The sequence below is a fragment of the Rattus norvegicus genome, chromosome 1, assembly GCF_036323735.1.
Source record: "Rattus norvegicus strain BN/NHsdMcwi chromosome 1, GRCr8, whole genome shotgun sequence".
Taxonomy (NCBI): domain Eukaryota; kingdom Metazoa; phylum Chordata; class Mammalia; order Rodentia; family Muridae; genus Rattus; species Rattus norvegicus.
This window is the reverse complement of record NC_086019.1, coordinates 264,536,189-264,551,757: the sequence shown is the minus strand read 5'-3', so window position 1 is coordinate 264,551,757 and position 15,569 is coordinate 264,536,189. Positions and strand designations below refer to the sequence as shown.

At 45.3% G+C, this 15,569-nt stretch overlaps 1 protein-coding gene across 13 annotated transcripts in view; it reads right to left on the bottom strand.

The window, feature by feature from the left end:
• Window positions 1-15,569, bottom strand: part of Vti1a (vesicle transport through interaction with t-SNAREs 1A) — a 305,634-nt gene that overhangs the window by 115,414 nt on the left and 174,651 nt on the right. For 6 of the 13 annotated variants that reach the window (XM_039090066.2, XM_039090071.2, XM_039090073.2 and 3 more), the window contains 2 exons: window positions 11,479-11,549; window positions 10,816-10,877 (listed from right to left, as the gene is read on the bottom strand). In XM_039090066.2, coding sequence (XP_038945994.1) covers window positions 10,816-10,877; window positions 11,479-11,549 — 133 coding nt within the window. Of the gene's footprint in view, window positions 1-192; window positions 9,852-10,804; window positions 10,878-11,478; window positions 11,550-15,569 lie in introns of those variants that run through there. The other 7 variants (XM_039090081.2, XM_063273054.1, XM_063273055.1 and 4 more) reach the window with 4 other exon arrangements.

Here is a 15,569-nt window from a genome sequence, read left to right as displayed (position 1 = left end):
ACTGCATTGCTTCTGTGCCCTCTTCAAGAAAAGCCCAGCCTCAGGTCGCCAGCATGGGGATATTCCCCAGTAGATGTCTGGCTACCAATGACCCACCTCTGTCCCGTTTTCTTCCAAGTGTGAATGTTTGAGTCTGTGTGTGAATCTGCACCTGGTGGAGGTTCACACTGGCCGAGTCCTGTCGCTCTCTGGTTGGGTGTTTCCTCTCTTGATTTTCCTTCCTCCCTTGATTACTGGTTGTAGCATACTGTGGGGAGGGAGTGGGAACAAGGCTGTGGCTGGGAACTGAGATTCAGGTGCTAATGACATACCTACAGTCATGTGATGCGAGGGAGATTGGGCTTTGGTCTTATGGGAACCCCACAGCATTGAAGGATACAGCAGGGCCGTGTGGCTGAGACCTGGGCCTGATGAAGAGACATGGGTGTTCCCTTGGAGAATGGCGAAGGAAAGATCTGTGATTCTGTCAGCCTGCTTTCCTGGGTTTGATATCCTCAACCTTGTGCCTTGTGTTTGTCCCTAGAACAGGATCCCTTTTCTGGACCATCACATCACGTATATGACTTATCTGAGGAGAGCCAATAAGAGCCAATGTGACTCCATGCTGTCACTTCAGATGAAATTAAGAAGGACACCTAGCACCCCACCCCATATAAATGACATACATAGCTCCTTTAATTGAGTGTCACAGAGAAAATAAAGAAGGTGGCAAGACTTGGTTCCCATGGTGTGACAAACCCCCGACAAGAAAGGTGTGAGTGGCCAGGAGCAAGGCCCAAGACTAATGGCATCATCTGAGCCTTTAGATTACAGGGTATCTCTCCTTGGCTTGGTTGTGTGTGTGTGTGTGTGTGTGTGTGTGTAACTGTGTGAGTGTGTGTATGAGTGTGTGTGTGTGAGAGAGAGAAACTGCGTGAGTGTATGCGTGAGTGTGTGTGTGTGAGTGTATGTGTGAGTGTGTGTGTGTGAGAGAGAGTATGTGTGTGTAACTGCATGAGTGTGACTGTATGTGTGTAACTGCGTGAGTGTGAGTGTGTGTGAGTGTGAGTGTATGTGTGTGAGAGTGTGAGTGTATGTGTGTGTGAGAGTGTGAGTGTATGTGTGTGAGAGTGTGAGTGTATGTGTGTGTGTAGCCAATCTCGTCCTTGTTTCTATCACTTATACTCAGAACATTCTGTGCAGTGTGGATGGCAAAGACAGAGCTCTAATGGACAAGAGGAACGAGTGCTGTGGGTGATGAGTCATCCACAGGAGTGGCGGTGAGGAGAAGGGTGAGAAACTGCTCATTGTGAATTGCTACAGGGTCGTCTGCCCGCCAGGAGAACACTGGTGCGACACAGAAAAGCATGAGGGAGATCCAGGTACTGCAGGCACACATGCTGATCCTCACAGCTCCTCGACCACTCCCCCTCCCTTTCCCTTTCCCCCTCTGCACGCCCCTCCCCGCCTCTCTCCAGGGTCTTACTGTGTAGCCTTGGCTGGCCTGCACCTTGCTATGTAGAATATGTTGGTATCAATCTCACAGAGGTCCCTCTGCTTCCTGAGGACTGGGATTAAAGGCCCATGCTACTACCCATTGAAGTATTTCTTAGAAGGAGAATGAAAGCATAAGCCTTTGAATCATTCTGAAGGTGACCAAATATTGACCACCACTTTGACCAACATCTAACCCTGGTAGTGCTACTGTGCCTTCTAGCTAGGAGGGACCATCAAGGCCACAAGGAACAGAGGGACAGTTGTCCACATATACTATCCAAGTGTTTATTTTTCAATTTATGTTAAAATTGTCGTCACTTAGAGGCTTTGTCTAGTGTGTAGTTGTTTGGCAGAAGAAATGGACTCCTAGAAGGTCACGGAGCAGCAGAAATCAGCACTGTGACAAGTGGCCAGTTTGCTCTCCCTTTGCCACTGGGCAGTGAGAACTGCTCTGAAGTAGAGCCATTGGGAGCCTCCTGTAGTTTGCTCAGAGGAACCAGCAGGCCTTACAGCCTTGATCGACTCCTTGCTGTGGTCCTTAAGGACTTCCCTCTCTCCAACGGGGACAATGCCAGGAGGTTTAGGGCTAAGTAAGATCTCAGGCATGGCGGACAATACAGGGTCAGATAGATGAGGGCTTGCTGTGTGAGCTAGCCAGGAGTGGCAGCCTTGGTACATCAGTAAGTGACACCAGAGCAAGAGTCTGGCTTTTTCTGATGTTTATTTTTTGACTGTTGTTGCTTGTCTACTGAGGTAGTGTCTTTTCCCCTGTCAGTTGGTCTGAAATGATCCTTTTACCTCACGCTCCCTCCGAGTAGCTGAGGCTCGAAGTGTGAATCCTGGGCCTGGCCCAGTGCACACAAGGTTATTGGAAGGATCTGAATAGGGAAACAAAGTTAATCTTCAACTCAGTGGCAGCATTACCATTTTGGCCTTGAAGAGGCCACAGGACAGAGGCAGCAATCCAACTGATGAGTGGGACATTTAGTCACCCAAACAGGACCAAGACAGATGCTTCCCCTTCTCCTGGCTGTGTGCACCTAGCCCAGGTCCCACTGGGGAAGCCTGAGAATGAGCAGATGATTAATGCTTTTATTTGGAGGAGGAATAGTTGGTTAAGGGCTGGAGAAACTCCAGGTTGAGACTTCGAGACGCCACCCAAGTCAGTGTACAGCCATCACCACTGAGGGAAGGGAAGTGTGAGAGTGAAAGGAAGAAGAGGGAGCCACTCGGGAAAAGCAGCTTCTCCTGTGCACAAGAACCAGGAGTGCATCCCACAGCCCCTTCCTCACTGCTGAAAGCCCTGCTGAGTCTCACACGCTAGAAGATCACCTGGGACATAGACAGACTAAGGTCTTCTACGGCAGCATAAACATGTGGTCATGGCCTCTGTAGAGTAAGTCTGCTGGTTCTACAAACGAGTGTCTGCAGTGGACTGGTCTTGCACCTACCCTTACGAGTCGTCTGTCTGCACGTCTGTGTTTCATCTGTCATTTTACAAGCTGACCATGCGTACACATGAGCTGTGATTGCAAGGACAGGGGCTGTTGTCCCCCAGCACACTCACCAGCCTAGCACAAACGGTGCTGCCGGGCCGCTGCACTTGCAACTGTCTGCTGTGGTCTTTCAGCTGCAGATGCACTGCCAAGGCCCTGGGAAAGGAGTCCTACAAGCCACTGGGGGAAGAAGTCACTGCTGAAGGCAGGCAGCTCTCCGATCATATGTATGGCGGCCATTGTCAAAGGAGATGACACTGAGTTCATCAAATAGGAGCTGTTCCCTGCTGTAAGCCGGACACCAGCACAGACAATGTAGCTGGCACATACGGTTGGAACATGTCTTCCAACTTCATGCTGAGGGAGCTCCCAGACTACACTTTTGCTACCTTCTACAGCAATGCAGGCATTTCTAGGGAAGATGCTAGTAAAGACGAATCTCGAATTATCATCTACTTCTCAAGAGGGGAAAGAAACAGAATCCTAACTTCCTTTCTTTTTAAATAAAAGTCTTGAAAATCTCAAGTTTTATTACTATTGATTCTCACTACTGTTTGGTACGATAAGAATCCAAGTTACAGATGGTGGCGGCACAGCACATGGTCCCAGAACCCGGGAGACAGATCTCTGAGTTCAAGGTCAGCCTGGTCTAGAGAGTGAATGCCAAGACAGTCAGGGCTACACAGAGAAACCCTGTCCTGAAAAACAATAACAGCAAAAAGAATCCAAGTTAAAATAGAAAAAGAAAGAAAGGATTTCCATAGATGCATAAAGCGTGTGTGCTTGCCGGCGTGCATGTGGGAGCACACACAGGAAGAAACCCTTGAGCCTCCAGTGACACCCCACACTGAGGACAGCCAATTACACTGACGGAATTTAGTGAGACTCAATGAGAAATCCATTCCTCGGCCCCAGTTATCACATGAACGTCTGTTTGTTTTGTGGCTATTTTCATTATTATCTGAGCCCCACTTTATTTAAAGTCTGTCTAGAGAGCAGGAAATGAACGGTCTGTCCCGAGGCAGCTCTCCATCTATGTCAAGAGAAAGGAAAAATTACTTTCCAGGAATCAGCTATGGCTTCATTCTGATGTCATGTTTTACTATTATAATTCTGAACGGACCAATTTTCTCCCTTGTTTTCTTTCTTTGACAAGATGCTACAGCTACATGAAAGAGAATTTCTGTTTGACTGGATCAGGTGCTATTTCACTGAACTAGACATGTCAATATTTTCTGTATAACGTTTTTGTAAAGCATTTTTAGTTTATGATTAAACAAACCTAATTCTATTTCCCTAATTTATTTTTTTCTGGTTATGGTACTTCTGGAGTCCTCTTAGGAATCTGCAAGGAACAGTGAGAGGTGGGGAATCAGAGCAGTTTCCCTGGGAACTAGGCAATTTCTATAGTTTATTTTTGTGCACATATTCTCTGTACACTGAAGCACCATAAAAGCAAAGAAAGATGTGTTTGTATTTCTGGATCCCTGGGATGTGCACACAGACATTAATATTTACTGAAGACATGAATAAGCCGGGGTAAAAGGGGAAAACAGACAGGAACACGAGGGAGGAAGGAAGCTAACAAAAGACTGAGAGGCATGGGTGGGAGTGGTTAGAGGCTCTGGGTTCTATAAACTTCCATGCTCACTTCTTTGGTCACTGTCATAGATGTGTAAGTAGATACAAGCACAGACTTTGGTACAGATGAACACGGGTCCTCCTGGCTTCATGATGGACTCACCATTGCTAGGTAACCTGGGTAGATTATGGGTGCTGTCCTGTCCTCTCTGTCCGTTGTACAAAGTTAAAAACAAAAGTTAAAACAGCCAGGAATCTCTCTTTATTAGAATCCTCTGGTTTGTATTTGTTTTCAGCCACACAGAATTTACTATATAAAATCAACGAGTTTATTCGTTCATAGGTAAATGCATGACTCAAAGACTCACAACAGTCAGAAGCACCTGCTGCCCCACAATGTGGCTGCGCAGTGTTAGTGTGAACAAGGAGTGCCTGATGTGGGCGCTGCAGTCCCCTCCTCAGGGTCGGGCAACACATGCCATGTGAGCAGGGGCATGGGAGGGAGGACAGAGCCTCAGGAAGGGCCTTAGGTAAAAGACTGTGGTCTACAAAGGGGCACTGGGCCCATATCTTGAGAGACTTACTTTTGGGGAAATAAGTCCCAAATAATGAAGTAGTTGGCAAAATGTTTGTATCTAGAAAATCAGCCATTCAACATGTGGGATAGGAATTAGAAACAAAGCCTAAGCCACCACTCTGCACTTGGCTCCTAAGCCCCAGTTACAGGAGCGACTGCCCATGGTGTCTTGGCGGATATCCACACGTCAGCTGTGCCTAGTGAAACCCACTGTCCTGCACGCAACACCACGGGACCTGATTGCGTCCTTAGCTCAGACAAAACAAGGCAATGTCTGTCTGGGGAGTTTTATTTCTGTTTATCCTTTAGACAGTGATTCTCAAGGGTCCTAATGTTACAACCTTTTCTTTTTTTTTTTTTCCCCCGATTTTTTTTTTTTAATTAACTTGAGTATTTCTTATTTACATTTCGAATGTTATTCCCTTTCCCGGTTTCCGGGCAAACATCCCCCTAGTCCCTCCCCCTCCCCTTCTTTATGGTGTTCCCCTCCCCAGCCTCCCCCCTTGCCGCCCTCCCCCCAACAATCACGTTCACTGGGGGTTCAGTCTTAGCAGGACCAAGGGCTTCCCCTTCCACTGGTGCTCTTACTAGGATATTCATTGCTACCTATGAGGTCAGAGTCCAGGGTCAGTCCATGTATAGTCTTTGGATAGTGGCTTAGTCCTGGAAGCTCTGGTTGGTTGGCATTGTTGTTCTTATGGGGTCTCAAGCCCCTTCAGCTCTTTCAGTCCTTTCTCTGATTCCTTCAACGGGAGTCCCGTTCTCAGTTCAGTGGTTTGCTGCTGGCATTCGCCTCTGTATTTGCTGTATTCTGGCTGTGTCTCTCAGGAGAGATCTACATCCGGCTCCTGTCGACCTGCACTTCTTTGCTTCATCCATTTTATCTAATTGGGTGGCTGTATATGTATGGCCACATGTGGGACAGGCTCTGAATGGGTGTTCCTTCTGTCTCTGTTTTAATCTTTGCCTCTCTATTCCCTGCCAAGGGTATTCTTGTTCCCCCTTTTAAAGAAGGAGTGAAGCATTCACATTTTGATCATCTGTCTTGAGTTTCATGTGTTCTATGCATCTAGGGTAATTCAAGCATTTGGGCTAATAGCCACTTATCAATGAGTGCATACATACCATGTGTGTTTTTCTGTGATTGGGTTACCTCACTCAGGATGACATTTTCCAGTTCCAACCATTTGTCTATGAATTTCATAAAGGCATTGTTTTGATAGCTGAGTAATATTCCATTGTGTAGATGTACCACATTTTCTGTATCCATTCCTCTGTTGAAGGGCATCTGGGTCCTTTCCGGCTTCTGGCTATTATAAATAAGGCTGCGATGAACATAGTGGAGCACGCGTCTTTTTTATATGTTGGGGCATCTTGTGGGTATATGCCAAAGAGAGGTATAGCTGGATCCTCAGGCAGTTCAATGTCCAATTTCCTGAGGAACCTCCAGACTGATTTCCAGAATGGTTTTACCAGTCTGCAATCCCACCAACAATGGAGGAGTGTTCCTCTTTCTCCACATCCTCGCCAGCATCTGCTGTCACCTGAGTTTTTGATCTTAGCCATTCTCATTGGTGTGAGGTGAAATCTCAGGGTTGTTTTGATTTGCATTTTCCTTATGACTAAAGATGTTGAACATTTCTTTAGGTGTTTCTCAGCCATTCGGCATTCCTCAGCTGTGAATTCTTTGTTTAGTTCTGAACCCCATTTTTTTTTTGGTTCTTTTTTTCGGAGCTGGGGACCGAACCCAGGGCCTTGCGCTTCCTAGGCAAGCGTTGTACCACTGAGCTAAATCCCCAACCCCCTGAACCCCATTTTTAATAGGGTTATTTGTCTCCCTGCGGTCTAACCTCCTGAGTTCTTTGTATATTTTGGATATAAGCCCTCTATCTGTTGTAGGATTGGTAAAGAGCTTTTCCAAATCTGTTGCTTGCCGTTTTGTCCTAACCACAGTGTCCTTTGCCTTACAGAAGCTTTGCAGTTTTATGAGATCCCATTTGTCGATTCTTGATCTTAGAGCATAAGCCACTGGTGTTTTGTTCAGGAAATTTTTCCAGTGCCCATGTGTTCGAGATGCTGCCCTAGTTTTTCTTCTATTAGTTTGAGTGTATCTGGTTTGATGTGGAGGTCCTTGATCCACTTGGACTTAAGCTTTGTACAGGGTGATAAGGATGGATCGATTTGCATTCTTCTACATGTTGACCTCCAGTTGAACCAGCACCATTTGCTGAAAATGCTATCTTTTTTCCATTGGATGGTTTTGGCTCCTTTGTCAAAAATCAGGTTCCCATAGGTGTGTGGGTTCATTTCTGGGTCTTCAATTCTGTTCCATTGGTCTATCTGTCTGTCTCTGTACCAATGCCATACAGTTTTTATCACTATTGCTCTGTAATATTGATTGAGTTAAGGGATAGTGATCCCCCCTGAAGTCCTTTCTGCAGGAAATGGACAATTTCCTAGACAGATACCAGGTACTGAAGTTAAATCAGGAACAGATAAACCATTTAAACAACCCCATAACTCCTAAAGAAATAGAAGCAGTCATTAAACGTCTCCCAACCAAAAAGAGCCCAGGTCCAGACGGGTTTAGTGCAGAATTCTATCAGACCTTCATAGAAGACTTCATACCAATACTATCCAAACTATTCCACAAAATTGAAACAGATGGATCACTACCGAATACCTTCTACGAAGCCACAATTACTCTTATACCTAAACCACACAAAGACCCAACAAAGAAAGAGAACTTCAGACCAATTTCCCTTATGAATATCGACGCAAAAATACTCAATAAAATTCTGGCAAACCGAATCCAAGAGCACATCAAAACAATCATCCACCATGATCAAGTAGGCTTCATCCCAGGCATGCAGGGATGGTTTAATATACGGAAAACCATCAACGTGATCCATTGTATAAACAAACTGAAAGAACAAAACCACATGATCATTTCATTAGACGCTGAGAAAGCATTTGACAAAATTCAACACCCCTTCTTGATAAAACTCCTGGAAAGAATAGGAATTCAAGGCCCATACCTAAACATAGTAAAAGCCATATACAGCAAACCAGTTGCTAACATTAAACTAAATGGAGAGAAACTTGAAGCAATCCCACTAAAATCAGGGACTAGACAAGGCTGCCCACTCTCTCCCTACTTATTCAATATAGTTCTTGAAGTTCTAGCCAGAGCAATCAGACAACAAAAGGAAATCAAGGGGATTCAGATTGGTAAAGAAGAAGTCAAAATATCACTATTTGCAGATGATATGATAGTATATTTAAATGATCCCAAAAGTTCCACCAGAGAACTACTAAAGCTGATAAACAACTTCAGCAAAGTGGCTGGGTATAAAATTAACTCAAATAAATCAGTAGCCTTCCTCTACACAAAAGAGAAACAAGCCGAAAAAGAAATTAGGGAAACGACACCCTTCATAATAGTCCCAAATAATATAAAATACCTTGGTGTGACTTTAACCAAGCAAGTGAAAGATCTGTATGATAAGAACTTCAAGACTCTGAAGAAAGAAATTGAAGAAGACCTCAGAAGATGGAAAGATCTCCCATGCTCATGGATTGGCAGGATTAATATAGTAAAAATGGCCATTTTACCAAAAGCAATCTACAGATTCAATGCAATTCCCATTAAAATACCAATCCAATTCTTCAAAAAGTTAGACAGAACAATTTGCAAATTCATCTGGAATAACAAAAAACCCAGGAGCTAAAACTATCCTCAACGACCTTTTCTTTAACGCAGCTCTTCATGCTGTGGTGATTCCCGGCCGTAAAATTATGTACTGTTTGCTTCATAGCTGTGATTTTGCTACCGTTATGAAGTGTAGTGTAAATATCTGATATACAGGATATCTGATATGTGACTCTCAAAGGGGTCATGACTGAGAGGTTGAGGACGGAGGCCCTAGACAAGTCATGAAAGGAGATGACACAGTGCAGAGCTGCGTTTCCTACAAAGGGAAGCCCATGTAGAAGGCAGCCTCGGGAAGCCCATGTAGACGGCAGCCTCGGGAAGCCCATGTAGATGGCAGCCTTGGGAAGCCACCTTGTGGGTGTGATTTCCCTCTAGAAAGTCCAAAGGCTGCAGAAGTTGTTTGTGTTCCCACCCTCTGTAAATGACTTGCAAATTTATTCAAACACCATATGAAAGGATGCTCTATCTGTTGAGACAACTGTCTGCAGTGTCCTGTACCCAGGGTGAGGTACATCAAGCAGAAACGTGGGCAGCAGCACATGGGTTTCAAAAAGCCATAAATCCTTATTTGAGTCTGCCAACCTGAAAGCCGCGAAGAGCCGGAATAAACCATTTTTCCTAAATGCTACATCTGATTAAGCCACACCACGAAGTGACAGCTGAACTTTAACATTAATATGATATTATTTAAATAACCACATGATTTTTTTTTACACTAAAAATGATGAATGATTTCTGGACAGCTCAATCGACAGAAAGCAGGAGCACTCTTTAATGAGATTTGACAAGATGGAGACACATGCAGAAGGCTCGTTACAGCTCACGTCGCAGGGGCCTCCCCGGAAGCAGGAGGCGAGGCTCTCCTTTTATTGTCTTTAGGCACTGATGCATTCCTTCAAGTGCTAGTGCTCTCTCTTCTCTTTGGACTCTGAGTCTCTCTTAGGTCAGTCATGCACCGCTCTTAAAGCAGAGGCCGGCAGGGTTTAGTTTCTGAGTTGGAAGGTGCCTCCAGGGAAGGGAAAGGGTGGGAAGAAACTTAGTTGGTAACATGCTGGGAACTGCGGGTTCACCACTGAGGGGGTCACTGAGAAACCACGTCAGCACCGACAAGTGACAGTTATACATTTACTTGGTTCTTACACACTAAACCGTTAGCCCTGCAAACAGCTTAGGCCTATTCCTGTACGTGGACGCACAGCAGAGAGGGCTTTCTCTGTGTTGCAGAGTTGTCTGGAAAGAAGTTTGCTCCTCCCTGGCTCACTCCCAACACTCTGCGTTCATGGAGCCGCTCACAGATCCACGCTCACATGAGCACTGTAAATGGACTTTTTACTTTATAGAGCATTAGTGTAAAAGAAGTGAGTGTAGAACAGACTTAGAACACGACCCATCTCCATTCATTTACATTTTTAAATCCTTCCGAATATCTTCCATCAATCAAAGCTTAGTCACTCAGGCAGTACTTAAAATATTTGTTGTGGGCACGTATGGGTTCAGATTACTCTGATACCTGTGACACTCCTATCAATGTTAAGTATCTACCTGAGTTACACTGTTTCCTATGCAGCCTTCTCAGCAATGAAACAAGACACCAGTGAGGACCCCTACCCAGTGCTCTCCTGATGATGGCAGGCCTGCACCAGTCCATCAGAAGCGAGAGGAAAGTCAGCATGCTCTTGCCATGGGCCTTCCTCAGGCTATAGAAAAATGCTTCTTGTCTAACCCTAATTTTTTCCATAGCTTGAGGTAGGCCCCCCAGCTCAAGCCTTGTCTCTAATCTGAGTAACCCATTTTATGTCTCTGACCAAAAAAGGGTTAACATCAGTGCTCTGCTATTTCAAAAGGGTGTTGACCCAGCCTGGGAGGGAAAGGCAGAATCCCAGCAGCCTGTAGCACACTCAGTCCCAAAGGGAGGAAAACACAGTTGAGAAGAGAGAAAAACAGAAGATCACTCCCTACCTGGCTCTTACCTTCGCAACATCCCAGTCAGAATCCGAGAGCTCTTCCCCAAGTTTGCATCTGTTTCCCGGAGCTACAAGGGAAAGAAAGGCATGGTAGAAGCAAAGAAGAATGAAATTCTAGGGCATTGCTGAAGGATAACTGAGCGCCACGGGAGAAAAGCCAAGAGATAGGATGCCACACACAAGCATAGATTCACAGTTCCTGAGACTAAAGGACTACGTGAGGAATCCCGGAACCCAAAGATGGATACTTGAACCAGATATAAAAACGATGCCTCGCACGCAGACAGGGTTTAACATTCCTGTGGTAACTGATCTTTAATATATGAGTATGAACAGTCTTAAAAATATAAATGGAAATGAAATGAAGGTGAGGGTCAGTTTTGAATCTTTGTTCTGAAAGATTGATACTCTCCAAAATCTCCCTCAGTGGCTTTCTTTTCTTAGTCATGGAGTTGATTAAATATTTACTCGAGGGCATTCTGAGATGAGGAGAGAGCTGGCTGCTCTTCCCTTCATCTCAAGCCCTTGCTTTCTCTTCCTGCAAGTGGCCGCCTACCCTACCGTCCTCACACACCTCCTGGTTGTGCTCTCACTGTGTCTGTCCCAGCGGCCTCCTATCTGCACCTTCTCGTTTATGAACATGTAAATGACGGAATGACTCAGACTCACTCGCTCACGTGCCCGCTGTATCCTCTCTCTGTCATGACTCAGGTTTTCCAACATCTCTTGGCCGATTTGCTCTGTGGAAAAGAAATAAAAATGTAAGGAAACGGTCTCTTGGGGTGCATGGAGAACACTTGATATACCCAAGATCAAAGTGCCATGCCTTATGTATACCACATAAGTTTTAATTATTGTATTTTAAAAAATACAGTATCTGATACAGTTCCCATCTTGCGGGTGACTAGATGCAATGTAAAATCTAACAAGCAGACTGTAGCCAATACAGCATCTATGACTTAGGGGTGATGTGACTTGTCCAAGGCCACTCCAGGAAATTCCAAGATGGAGGACCCAGGTGTGATGATTAATTACTTCATCTCTGGAGCACAGCCTTTGATTTCACACTGAGAGTAACTTGGAGGGGGTCCTGTCCTCTCTTAGGCACCATTTACCAATGTAAGTCAATATCCATTTAGACGACTGTGATTTTAACGCATGGGATTCTCACTTTTCTCTCCTACTGCATTTACTGGTAGTGGGACCATCCCGTTGCCCCCGCTCTCCTGGAGGCAAGCGCTCTTTTATGTGCTATTAGTGGTTGCAGGTTCTTGAGTCAAATCAGGTGAAAGGCAGTTCGACTTCCAAATTCTTAGAACTGAACACCACTTAGTGCGTTCATTAAAAGCCACACCGCTGACAGCAATGGGGTCTCCCCTGTCATGAAGCTCTCATTTGCTTGGCCCTTGGCAGTCCCTCCTCTGACTACAGACATTTTACAAGACACTAAGAATGACCCGATCTTGCGAATATACAGTTGCTTTGAATGATTTTCCCCCAGTTCCATTCATCATCACCAGGAGGTGCCTATCTTATGAAGAAAGAACCTTGACTTGCCTTTGTTAGGCTTGGGTACCATAAAAAGGGTCGATGATGCATTGCTGCCCACATACCTGTCACACTCTCATGGCCTGACAATGCCTTCCTGGCCAATGGCTTGCCACATAAAGTATTTCTTCTTAGATATATTTCAACTCTTTGCCATTGACCTCATACAGTTTGTCCTTAAAGTACGGCGGCGAAACCCACGGGGCTCCCAGCAGACACACGACCAAAGGAAGAGGTGCAGGAGGCAACCAATGCTGAGCACACTTCATCCTGGCTCTGTATTGAAACTACCAGAAATACCCAACTTTGCCATACGGGTTCCATTACTTTAAATTCCGATAATCATTAAAATACAGCAATTGTAGTCAATTTATAACAAAACTTTATGATCTGTATGAGCACCACAATTCATTATTTCAAGAAAACCCTATTACTTCCTATTGAAACAGAGCATATAATGATACCTGACTTCAAAATAAGGGAAGAGATTACCAGCACTGTGTCTGGGGTCTCTGTAGTTGGGAAGAAGTGAAAGTGTGAGAGAAAAAGAAAATGAAGTCCCAGCAAGGTCAAGGTTCCTGCTCAGACTCCTCCAGCACAGCCCTGGAGAAGACAACACTGCAAGCAGGCAGAAGAGCCTTGAGCCTGTCAGGTTCTCCAGGGGAAACTCCACTCTGACCTGAGCTACGCTGGACTAGGAGGCCAAGAGTCGGGCTGATCCTGGAGTCATGAGCCACCCACGACCTCCTTGCTTCCTGGGTAGGATGTGACTCAGCTAACACGTAGTAAGCCCATCAGGCAAGAAAGGAGTCTTGCAAAAACGTAGCTCTGGTCATCTTTGTTGGGAACAAAATCCTTCATTTTTTGGCTGCTATCTTATATTTTAATGCATCAGGAAAGAAAATCCCAGGCAGGTAGATTAGAAACGATCAGTCTTACGGAAGAAACAGATACCAAGAGAGTAAAACTGTGCGTCAAACAAAGCAAATTGGAAGAGAATGCTTTTAATTCAGACAGCCATTTGTCAGATAGTATTAGATATTTAGGGAAATGTAAGATGGTTAGTTTGATTTTTCTTGAATAATTTAAGATAAAAGCACTCATCAACACACTAGTAAACAACACTAGTAAACTAGTAAACAACACTAGTAAACTAGTAAACAACAACACTAGTAAAGCCTCCAAGAGGGCTAGAGAGATGGCTCAGTGGTTAGGGCACGGCTTGCTCTTCCAGGAGATCAGTTTCCAGCACCCACATGGCAGCTCATGGCTGTCTATTTGCAACCTGTCCCATGGATCTGAGAGCACCGGGCATGCATGTGATGCACAGGCATGTGCATGGACAGAAAACATGCACATATAAAATAAAGCTAATAAATATTATTTGAAAGGAAGAAATCAAGCCCACAGACCTGAAACCATGGCAACTGTGGCCTGCCACTTCTGCATTCCTTAGTTCCTTACATTGTCTTGAGGTCTTTGATAGGGACAGCTGCAGTGCCCGTGCAGTGCAGTTTGAGACATGTACCCTCCATAAGTGGTCTCTGACCACTAAACATCTTGAGGTCAGGAAACAATGGGAAAAGCAATAAAACTGGTTTCTGTGTGCTGCAGATCTACGTGTCAGTGCAGCATGATGGATGGATTCCTGGAAGGAAGACTTCCTTCCTGTCCTTCCATCCTTTCCATAGAGGTCCTGGGGACTCATCCGGGAACACAGCACTCAGGCATGCAAGTGAACTCTTTTCAGAGTTACGCAGAGTCAGTCATGGAGTCAGTCCACAGCCCTTTTATTTACAGGGCGCACACTTGCGGGGGGTCCCTGGTAGCACCGCCGTCTCCTCTTTATCCTTCTGCACAGAGTATACAATGGACATTCAGTGCTTTCCTGTCTCTGCTGGGGACTAAGAAGGAAACAGGCGACCACAAATCTAGCAAGGCACTTCCTGCTGGACCAGCCAGCCATCTCCACGCAGATATGATCCGGCCGAGCAGTGCATATCTCAGGGAGCATCAGGTCTCTTCATTCATAAAGTAATAATAACATTTGACAAGCTGTGCACATCCATCATAAGCCAAACACAAGTGAGCCTTCAAAAGAAACTAGACCTGAACTTCAGAAATGAACGCATTGAAATATTCCCTCTGAGCAGTTAGACCATGCTGCAAATGTAGCTGAAGAAGACGGTGCCTCGAATCTAATTCAGCACAAAATGTGCCATTGGATAAGCTGAAAATATATACTTTAAAACTGTAGCCATTATGCTATGAGCTGTACAGTCCCCAGAAGGGACTGATTATTCCCAAGCACAACTGTACTTAACTTTCTTTTTACAACCTTTGTTAAGGATGTGGTTTCCAGAAAATTATTTTTAAAAGTGAAGGAAGCCAGTTAAGTCGTCTTTAAATCGCCAAGAGGAGACAAGGTTACTTCTGACACTTGAAAACTCCATTAGCAATCCAGGAGCAGTGAGAGCCGTCCACAGTGCCCCAGCTGTTGCTCGCATCTGTGGGCACGAATGGACGAATGGACGAAGTGCTCGGCAGAGCTGTCTGACAGCTACTGTGAAACACGTGCTTCGTGGATGGGAGAGAGCGACTGCACAGACGGTGAACGCGTGTGATATTTACCAACAATCTCAATTTGGGACAGGTGACCAGGGAACATCTGGCCTCTGAGTCCAACATAGGGGAGAAAGCTGCAGTTAAAGGGGTGGACGCAGCCTTCCAGATCTGTCTCACTGACATTTGGAATCTGTCTTTGGACAATGGATCTGGTCCTGAGCCCCAGACTTTAAGGGTTGCACTCAGTACTGAAGACTCCTTGGAGTTCCTGACACAGGGAGGTGCTTACCACAAAGAGAGGTGTCTGTTTGGTTGGTTGGTTTGGTTTGGTTTGTTTTACCATCTCTCTTCATTTGAGACTTCAGACATGTGAGAGGCGTCTGCTTCCACTGTGACAGAGGAAGTGCCTGAATTCAGGACCGCTTCCACGGAAGCTGGGAGAGCCAGACACAAGAACTGCTAAGCTTCTGGGGGAGACAAGTGCAGGAGATGAGGTCTAGAGATCCAAGCGCTTTGTCTAGGAGTCTGAGTGACTCTTCTCTGGGGTAAGTGCTTAGTCTGAGTACTGCCTACTGCGGACAGGAGGAGGGAATCAGGTGGATTCCATGACCATAGAGACTTTCAGAGCATAGTGCAGTACAGCTGAG